The sequence below is a fragment of the Mustelus asterias genome, unplaced genomic scaffold (assembly GCF_964213995.1).
Source record: "Mustelus asterias unplaced genomic scaffold, sMusAst1.hap1.1 HAP1_SCAFFOLD_507, whole genome shotgun sequence".
NCBI lineage: Eukaryota > Metazoa > Chordata > Chondrichthyes > Carcharhiniformes > Triakidae > Mustelus > Mustelus asterias.
This window is the reverse complement of record NW_027590459.1, coordinates 305,496-316,017: the sequence shown is the minus strand read 5'-3', so window position 1 is coordinate 316,017 and position 10,522 is coordinate 305,496. Positions and strand designations below refer to the sequence as shown.

At 51.5% G+C, this 10,522-nt stretch overlaps 1 protein-coding gene across 1 annotated transcript in view; it reads right to left on the bottom strand.

The window, feature by feature from the left end:
- Window positions 1-426: 426 nt before the first annotated feature.
- Window positions 427-10,522, bottom strand: part of LOC144486896 (X-ray repair cross-complementing protein 5-like) — a 41,310-nt gene continuing 31,214 nt past the window's right edge. Inside the window, exons 9-13 of the mRNA XM_078204928.1 lie at window positions 10,093-10,254; window positions 7,213-7,342; window positions 6,740-6,840; window positions 4,584-4,670; window positions 427-1,774 (exon numbers count right to left, since the gene is read on the bottom strand). Of these exons, the coding sequence (XP_078061054.1) occupies window positions 1,572-1,774; window positions 4,584-4,670; window positions 6,740-6,840; window positions 7,213-7,342; window positions 10,093-10,254 (683 nt within the window). The 3' untranslated portion in view covers window positions 427-1,571. The remainder of the gene's footprint in view (window positions 1,775-4,583; window positions 4,671-6,739; window positions 6,841-7,212; window positions 7,343-10,092; window positions 10,255-10,522) is intronic.

Genomic DNA, 10,522 nt, shown 5'->3' with positions numbered 1-10,522 from the left:
ATGGAGCTGCAGGGGTGCGGCGTGAGAGCTGCAGTGATGCTGTGAAGCAGCTGCGATGGGGCTCTGAGAGTGATGCTGTGGAACTCAAGGCAACTATGATGGAGCTCTGGGGAAGCTACAAAAAAATGTTCAGAGTATGGTTCAATTAAACACTGAGTGAGCAATGGTGGTGGTCTGGAGATGGTGATGTGGAATCTCAGGACTCTGAGGTCCGAGAGAGGAAGTAAATAAGAAAGAGCGGGATTTTACAGACTCACTCGTCCTGAAACCGTAAAATCCCACCCGAGGTCAACGGACCTTTTCGCGTTCCGCCCCTCGCCCGCTCCGATTCCCGTGCCGGGCGGAACGGGAAAATTCCGGCCATAGAGTTTCGAGAAGAAAAACACACAGGAGCGGCAACAAAACAGGCAGGAAGTACCCAAAAAAATCATCCCCAGTAAACTCTTTAATCTTGTCACTTATATAAAAATACAGACAGCCAAAATCAGGATTGAAGGTTGGTTAGCGTGCGAGGGAAATGCGAGAAGAGATGGTTTGTATTTGATTTGAACTTTTCACCTCAGAGCAACCCTAACTGCCTTCACCCAGAACAGGCTCGAGGGGCTGAATGGCCTGCCTCTGTTTCCAGCGAGAGATTACTGATCTGATACGGTAACTGTTCCCATCAAAGCGAGGTCCCAAAACCTCGTTATTACTTTGTACCGTTGTTAAAGAAAAATCATAGAATCCCTTCAGGGCAGAAAGAGGCCATTCGGCCCATCGAGTCTGCACTGACTACAATCCCACCCAAGCCCTATCCCCGTTACCCCACATATTTACCCTGCTAATCCCCCTGACACTAAGGCGCTATTTAGTATGGCCAATCCACCCAGCCCGCACATGGATCTTGCATGTTTAGGTTAACCTTTGCAGCTCCGTGCTGCCTATTTCTCTCTCCACTCACTAGAACTACAAGTGTAAAGAGCGTAGCCAAGGGTCAGTATACTACCCTTGGGCGGTGCCAGCTGGTTGTTAACAGGTACCTTTCTGCCATAAGCAAGTCCGGGGCTTCCTCACCAACCCCCCGGTAAAAATAACAGGGAGGAAAATAATATTCAGACGTGGCAGTGACTTTCCCAGGACTGGGTTTTGTTGGAGGTGAGTAGGTGACAGGTGGCCTGTAAAACACAAAGTATAAAATAAACTTGTGACAAATTCAACAGGTACAAAAATATCCCGGGGGCAGATTTCTGAGTTCCTTGTCAGCGAGGTGGCCTGTATATCCTGGAGGCCTCGGAAGGAGAGCCTGGGCTCTCCTCATTACGCAGATGGTCGGAATCACGGAGTCAGAGCAAGTCCTGGTTCTGTTATATTTGGATCAGAGCTGATTCGGATACTGGCTGCTCGCTGCGGTGGGGCGGTGGGGGGCGGTGGGGTCACAGTTTGAAGGTTCCTGTGATGTTTTGATTCATTTGGGAAGGCCAGTTGGGTCTTTTCCCCGGCTAAACCCGACAGTCTCCGCTGCTCGTACACAACCCGCAGCCCCCCCCCCCCCCGCTCCCCCCCAGGCCATGGCCTGAATTCCACCGCGGTCAGTTCTCAGCGAAGTGACCGGTGATGGCGTCGATCAGCTCCTGCTTCTTGCTGCCCCTCAGCCCGTACTGTTTACAGACCTCCTTGAGCACCGGCACGGTCAGCTTGCCCAGCGTCCCGCTCCGCAGGTACTGCCTGACCTCCTCCTTCCCCAGCGACACCTCCACGTTTGGCTTCTTCTCGGCTCCCCCGGCTGCGTCGCCTGATCACAGAGAACAGCAGTTCATTCTTCAGACAGTCACCGTGACAAATCTCCGAAGTACCGAAGACAAACAATGGCCCCACTCTTGAATATTCGGCTAATAAGAAACAGCACCGTGCAATTCCACTTCAGTTAATTATGGCTCGGGTCACTGCCTGTGTGGAGTCTGCACGTTCTCCCCGTGTCTGCGTGGGTTTCCTCCGGGTGCTCCGGTTTCCACCCACAGTCCGAAAGATGTGCTGGTTAGGGTGCATTGGCCGTGCTAAGTTCTCCCTCAGTGTACCCGAACAGGCGCCGGAGTGTGGAGACTAGGGGAATTTCACAGTAACTTCATTGCGGTGTCAATCTAAGTCTTACTTGAGACACTAATAAATAAAATTTACTTTTAAATTTACTTTACACCTGTTCATTGTTTATAATTTGGAATTACATTTGGAATATTGTGTGCAGTTCTGGTCACCTCACTATAAGGATGTGGAAGCGCTGGAAAGAGTGCAGAGGAGATTTACCAGGATGCTGCCTGGTTTGGAGGGTAGGTCTTATGAGGAAAGGTTGAGGGAGTTCGGGCTGTTCTCTCTGGAGCGGAGGAGGCTGAGGGGAGACTTAATAGAGGTTTATAAAATGATGAAGGGGATAGATAGAGCGAACGTTCAAAGACTATTTCCTTGGGTGGATGGAGCTATTACAAGGGGGCATAACTATAGGGTTCATGGTGGGAGATATAGGAAGGATGTCTGAGGTAGGTTCTTTACTCAGAGAGTGGTTGGGGTGTGGAATGGACTGCCTGCAGTGATAGTGGAGTCAGACACTTTAGGAACATTTAAGCGGTTATTGGATAGGCACATGGAGCACACCAGGATGATAGGGAGTGGGATAGCTTGATCTTGGTTTCAAATAAAGCTCGGCACAACATCGTGGGCCGAAGGGCCTGTTCTGTGCTGTACTGTTCTATGTTCTATAAGGGACAGTAAAACAATAATCATTCTGGAGGAGCGGGCATCGCTGGCATTTATTGCCCTTCTTTAGTTGCCATGAATAGGGCAGTTTTGTGTGGGACTTGCCAAGTTAATTCAGAGAACGTTCAGCTGTCAGCCTCATTGGGACTGGAATCACCAGGAGGACAGGCTGGTAAAGACAGCAAGTTTAAAGTTTATTTATTAGTCACAAGTGGGCTTACATTAACACTGCAATGAAGTTACTGTGAAAATCCCCCAGTCACCACACTCTGGCGCCTGTTCGGGTAACACTGAGGGAGAATTTAGCACGGCCAATGCACCCTAACCAGCACGTCTTTCGGGACTGTAGGACGAAACCGGAGCACCCGGAGGAAACCCACACAGACACGGGGAGAAACGTGCAAACTCTGCACAGACTGTGACCCAAGTCGGGAATCGAACCCGGGTCCCTGGCGCTGTGAGGCAGCGGTGCTAACCACTGTGCCGCCGTGCCACCCCCTTCCATAATAGACATGAGCTCGGTCGTTGGATTTTTCTGACAATCTGACAGGTTTTGGGGTCACTTTTACCGGGAGCTACTTTTTATTGATCAAGTTTTAAAAAACAAACACTAGCTTAGAATTCTCAGACAGTCATGGTGGGCATTTGAACCCACATTTTCCCTCTGGATTTGAATACCGCTGCAAAAACAGAGGCGTGCTGTCAAAGCTTTTCATCTTGCACTCATCAGGACAGACACAAGAATGCCAAATTTCAAAGGGAGTAACAATTTATACTCCACGAAAAAAAGGGTGCTGATTGGTCAGCATATCGATTTTGATTGGTTGAGGTATTGCCATGGTGGGTGCGCCAGGGAACTATTGACCCCCCCCTTCCCAAGCTTCTATTTAATTAAAAAAGGCAGTGCCTGGACATGTTCCTTTTGCCTGTAGAGGACAGGTCCCTCCATATGAATACACGTAATTTCTAGCAGGCGTAAATGGGCCACATTACGAGCCCGACTGATAATCTTTAATTGCTGCTCTTTGAAATTTGATATTCTTGCATCTGTCCTGTATAATAAAACCGCTATTTGTTCCCTGGATTATCTACAGTGGTCCACCCCAGAACCCTGAGGCCGAAAGCAGTCAACAGAATTGTTTGGAAACTCTGAGGAGCAAGTTGGGTACCTGCCAGCCACCAGAACAAGGAGCTGAACCTCCACAGTTGTGTGATGTTAAATAAAGGTTGGAAGGTTGCTTTGCCAAAAATCAATGGGCAGGATCCCCATAAAACCTTTCCTCAGGAAATAACTAACAGGGAGGAACGATAAAGTGAATTCTGGAGGGCTGTGGCATACCTCACGGGCTGGTTTCTACAGAAGTGAATGCACCTTCAATATTCTTGCCACGTATAGGGGAATTCTTGGGCAGGAAGCACAAATTTGAACTGAGTTCACAGGCATGAGGAATGATAAACTGCGGTGTTGAGTTAATAGTGCTTTGTTTAACTCTAAAATACAATAAAGTTTGTTTTTATTTGAAAAAGTTGAAATCTAGTGACGTAGTTCTGTCAGTTAATTATGGTCAGTTAATTCTTTATAAATGTTCCTAACAGGGTTGTAATAAATTACAGCGGCCACTACACTTCACTGACTGTAGTGTTTTACAATGTCCTGAGGAAAGGCGCTAAAGAAATGCAATTCTTTGTTTCTTTTGGCGACCAGCTGGTTCAGTTCTGAGAGAATTGAGCAGAGATTTCCGTGTCCGTGTGGCTCACTTGTACCCCAGGCGGAGCATTTACTGACACAACGTTTAATTTGCTCCCCTTGCCGCAGTACTCACTGAGCTTCCTCTTCTGTTGGCTCTTCTCACCTGGGTTATAGCCCGGGGGATAAACCAGCTCCAGGAACTCCTCTGCCAGCTGTCCGATTCCCCTGTCCATAACATCATTCTTTGGCACTGTGTGGGGAAAAGACGATTTCCCCTATTACGCTCCTCTATCAAAGTCATTTATTTGCACCTCTCCAGCTTCCTCTCTCCCCCCCCAGCTTCTCCCCCCACGCTCCCTCCAGCCCCCCCCCCGCCCCCCCACGGCTCTCCCTCTCCAACCCCCCTTCTCCACCTCTCTACCTTTCCTCCTCCCCCCCAGCACCCATCTCCCCTCTGGCTCCCCTTCTCCCCCCGGTTCCCACTCTCTGCCCCCCAGCTCCCCCTCTCTGCCCCCCAGCTCCCCCTCTCTGCCCCCCAGCTCCCCTTCTCTCTCCCCCAGCTCCCCCTCTCTGCCCCCCAGCTCCCCCTCTGTGCCCCCCAGCTCCCCCTCTCTGCCCCCCAGCTCCCCACCTCTGCCCCCCAGCTCCCCCTCTCTGCCCCCCCAGCTCAGAATCACAGCATCCTCCAGTGCAGAAGAGGCCCTTCGGCCCACCAAATCTGCACTGATGCATGAAATGCCCTGACCTGCCCACCTAATCCCACTTGCCAGCACTTGGCCAATAGCCCTGAATGTTATGATGTGCCAAGTACTCATCCAGGTACTTTTTAAAGGATGTGAGGCATCCCGCCTCCACCACCCCCCCAGGCAGCGCATTCCAGACCCTCACCACCCTCTGGGGAAAAAACCTTTTCCTCAAATCCCCCCTAAACCTCCCACCCCTCACTTTTAACTTGTGTCCCCTCGTAACTGACCCTTCAACTCAGGGGAACAGCTGCTCCCTATCCATCCTGTCCATGTCCCTCATAATCTTGTTCACCTCGATCAGGTCACCCCTCAGTCTTCTCTGTCCCAGAGAAAACAACCCAAGCCTATCCAACCTCTCTTCATAACTTAAATGCTCCGTCCCAGGCAGCATCCTGGTGAATCTCCTCTCCACCCCCTCCAGTGTGTTCACATCCTTCCTATAATGTGGCGACCAGAACCGCACACAGTGCTCCAGCTGTGGCCTCACCAAAGTTCTATACAACTCCATCATGACCTCTCTGCTTTGTAATCTATACCCCGATTGATAAAGGCGAGTGTGCCATATGCCTTTTTCACCACCCTATTAACCTGCCTTTCCGCCTTCAGAGATCTATGGACAAACACGCCAAGGTCCCTTTGTTCTTCGGAACTTCCCAGTGTCAGACCTTTCACGGTATACTTCCACCCTCTCCCCACCCCCACTCCCCATCTCCACCCCCCCCCCTCTCCACCCCAATTCTCCCTCCCCCCAGCTCCCCCTCTCTCCCCCCCCGCAGCTCCCTCTCTCTCTCCCCCAGCTCCCCCTCTCCCCCCCCAGCTCCCCCTTTCTCCCCCCAGCTCCCCTCTCTCCCCCCAGCTCCCCTTCTCTCCCCCCCAGCTCCCCCTCTTCCCCCAGCTCCCCCCCAGCTCCCCTCTCTCCCCCCCAGCTCCCCCTCGCCCCCCAGCTCCCCCTCTCTCCCCCCCAGCTCCCCCTCTCCCCCCAGCTCCCCCTCTCCCCCCCCAGCTCCCCCTTTCTCCCCCCAGCTCCCCTCTCTCCCCCCAGCTCCCCTTCTCTCCCCCCCAGCTCCCCCTCTTCCCCCAGCTCCCCCCCAGCTCCCCTCTCTCCCCCCCAGCTCCCCCTCGCCCCCCAGCTCCCCCTCTCTCCCCCCCAGCTCCCCCTCTCCCCCCAGCTCCCCTGTCTCCCCTCCAGCTCCCCCTCTCCCCCCAGCTCCTCTCTCATAATCAAGGACCCCACGCACCTCGGACATTCTCTCTTCCACCTTCTTCTGTCGGGGAAAAAGTCTGAGGTCACGTACCAACCGACTCAAGAACAGCTTCTTCCCTGCTGCTGTCAGACTTTTGAACGGACCGACCTCGCATTAAGTTGATCTTTCTCTACACCCTAGCTATGACTGTAACACTACATTCTGCACTCTCTCCTTTCCTTCTCTATGAACGGTATGCTTTGTCTGTATAGTGCGCAAGAAACAATACTTTTCACTGTATGTTAATACATGTGACAATAATAAATCAAATCAAATTAATTCCTTTTGCTGCTGGGCAGTGGGTACGAGCTGTACAGCAGGATACTCACGTGTCAAATCTTCAACTTCTTCCGGTTCCTTCAAATCGAGGGCCAGTGCCTCCAGATTACAGAAATGCCGCTGAATAACCGGATTCTCAAAGCTCTCAGGCCTAATCCAGAGGGATAGAAATGGTCACCATTTTATTTTAAGGAGAATTTGCAGAAATTTCCTGTTCATCTGCACAGGGGAAATCATAGAAATCCTACAGTGCAGGAGGAGGCCATTCAGCCCGAGTCTGCACCGACAACAATCCCACCCCAGGTCCTATCCCCGTAACCCAATGTATTTACCCCGCTAGTCCCTCTAATCTACACATCTGGGTCACTGAGGGGCAATTTAGCACGGCCAATCCCGCACACCTTTCAGACTGTGGGAGGAACCCGGAGGAAACCCATGCAGACACGGGGAGAACGTGCAGACTCTCCGCACAGACAGTGATCCTCTAAAGGCGCAGAAAGTATCGCTGGAACCTCCGACTGACCTGTATTTAAACCGGAGCTTCTGCACCACTGATTTCATCTTCTCGATCTGATCCTCGCTGGCCACTCGCTTCTCCGTAAAGCCGATCTTCCTGACATCGTCGGCGTAAGGCAAATAAATCAGGTGGAATCCTGATGGGAAAACGACGGAAAGGTTTTGTTTGTACCAGGAATCGGTGAGCATTTCACACGTCCACTCTGCCCGACTCAGGAGTTGCGTTTGATGGGATGACCTGGGATGAACATTCGCGTTTTTGCAGAAATCAGGTCAAAGCTACGACTAGTAAAGTTTTAAAGTTTCAAAGTTTATTTTATTAGTGTCACAAGTAGGTTTACATTAACACTGCAATGAAGTTACTGTGAAAATCCCCTCGTCGCCACAATCCTGTTCGGGTACACTGAGGGAGAATTTAGCACGGCCAATCCACCCTAACCCGCACGTCTTTCAGACTGTGGGAGGAAACCGGAGCACCCGGAGGAAACCCACGCAGACACGGGGAGAACGTGCAGACTCCACACAGACAGTGACCCGAGCTGGGAATTGACCCAGGTCCCTGGGTGCGTGTGTGAGTGGGGATTGCAGCTCCGTGGGGTGGATTCTTTGTGTACTTTAATGCTTTTCAGCATGACAGAAAACTGCGGTCCCCACCTCCCTCGGAGGTGGATGTTAACGACCCTGTTTTGAAGAGCAGCAGGGGAGTTTTCCTTGGTGTCTCGGCCAGTATTCATCCCTCAATCAACATTGCTTAAAAAACTCTGCCTATCGTCAGGTTACTGTTCCCAGGGAGGAAACCACAAGTGAAGACCCACGTCTAAAATCACTGCACTGCCAATGTAATGCAGGGCTACAGCGATGGTAAATGATTCATTGAATGACACTGCATAGAATCCATTCAGCCCATCATGGCTATACTGGCTCTTTGAAAGAGCTTATCCAATGCGTCTCAAGAGCCTTCTCTTTCCCCCAGCCCTGCAATCTTTTCCCCTTTATAGATTGGATCAATTTCCTCTCAGCAGTTATTATGTAATCTTCAATTTTCATCCATCCACTGTAACATGTATCCGCTGTAACTCTGAACTATAGAAATCTGAAGTTAGTTCATCTGAGTCCAAGCCCAGGCTGTGGTGCTATCTTTCTCTTACGTTGATCTTTCTCTACACCCCGAGCTGTGACTGTAACACTACGTTCTGCACACTCTCCTTTCCTTCTCTATGAACGGTATGTTTTGTCTGCATAGCGCGCAAGAAACAATACTTTTTACTGTATACTAATAAATGTGACAATAATAAATCAAATCAAATATCTGGTTTCAGTTCCTCTCTGCATTGGAGCTGCACACAATCAGCCAGGCTCCACTGTGTGTATATATGTGTGTGTACGTGCGGTGTGCGCGTGTACGTGCGGTGCGCGCGTGTACGTGCGGTGTGCGCGTGTACGTGTGGTGTGCATGCGTACGTCTGGTGTGCGCGCGTACGTGTGGTGTGCGCGCGTACGTGTGGTGTGCGCGCGTACGTGTGGTGTGCGCGCGTACGGGTGGTGTGCGCGCGTACGTGTGGTGTACGCGCGTACGTGTGGTGCGCGCACGTACGTGTGGTGCATGTGTGTACGTGTGGTGTGCATGCGTACGTGTGGTGTGCGCGCGTACGTGTGGTGCGCGCGCGTACGTGTGGTGCGTACGTGTGGTGCATGCGTGTACGTGTGGTGCGTGCGTACGTGTGGTGCGTGCGTGTACGTGTGGTGCGTGCGTGTACGCGTGGTGCGTGCGTACGTGTGGTGCGTGCGTACATGTGGTGCGTGCGTACGTGTGGTGCGTGCGTGTATGTGTGGTGCGTGCGTGTACGTGTGGTGCGTGCGTGTACGTGTGGTGCGTGCGTGTACGTGTGGTACGTGCGGTGCGTGCGTGTACGTGTGGTGCGTGTGTACGTGTGGTACGTGCGGTGCGTGCGTACATGTGGTGCGTGCGTGTACGTGTGGTGTGTCTGTGTACATGTGGTGCGTGTGTGTACCTGAGATGTGTGTAAATGTGTGCTATGTGTGTACGTGTGGTGTGTGTACGTGTGGTGTGTACATGTGATGAGTGTCCATGTAATGTGTGTACGTGTGGTGTGTGTACGTGTGGTGTGTGTACGTGTGGTGTGTGTACGTGTGGTGTGTGTACATGTGGTGTGTGTACATGTGATGAGTGTACATGTGATGAGTGTACATGTAATGTGTGTACGTGTGGTGTGTGTACGTGTGGTGTGTGTATACATGTGGTATGTGGTGTGTGTGTGTGGAAGGTGAGTGGGGGTAGGATAGGCAACAGCTACGATGCCCTCCATAGACAAATAGTGTGTGAATAATTATCATATGTGGCCACGCAGAACAAAGAACAATACAGCACAGGAACAGGCCCTTCGGCCCTCCAAGCCCGTGCCGCTCCCTGGTCCAAACGAGACCATTCTTTTGTATCCCTCCATTCCCACTCCGTTCATATGGCTATCTAGATAAGTCTTAAACGTTCCCAGTGTGTCCGCCTCCACCACCTTGCCTGGCAGCGCATTCCAGGCCCCCACCACCCTCTGTGTAAAATATGTCCTTCTGATATCTGTGTTAAACCTCCCCCCCTTCACCTTGAACCTATGACCCCTCGTGAACGTCACCACCGACCTGGGGAAAAGCTTCCCACCGTTCACCTTATCTATGCCTTTCATAATTTTATACACCTCTATTAAGTCTCCCCTCATCCTCCGTCTTTCCAGGGAGAAAAGGTGCCAGAGATTCTGTGGCACTGGTGTGACCATAACTCAGTCAGAAAGGAGAGACTGAGGGGGGGAGAAAATTGCAAATCAAGTGTACTCACCCAGTCAGTGAGCGATCCGAGAGAGACAGTGTCACTGACCTGGAGGGATGGTCTGCACTTTCTGATCATCCAGCGCCTCCTCCTGTGGGACCAACGCCACAAATCGGGGTGGGGTGTTCCTCCGGGGAGTGTAGCGGCAAACAGCATACACGTCCTTCTCCAGGCACTTGGTGAGCAGTGCGCTGAATAAAGTGGTGCTTCCTGTTGGGAATGTGACACATAAACACAGCTCAGAACAATAAGCACCTGGCACCAGGGCTGGCCCAAAGGCTGCTGGAAAGGACCAGGGGGGCTGACCTCTCTGAGCTGCTTAGCAAGTGGCGACGATAAAGTCAAATTGTTACTTCATCCCCTATAACACGATAGAATTCTTCATCAAGGTGGACAGTCAGGTAGTTGATTTTGAGACTGGGGTCCTGAATCTTAATAAAGGAAACTACGATGAATATGAGGCACAAGTTGGCTTTGA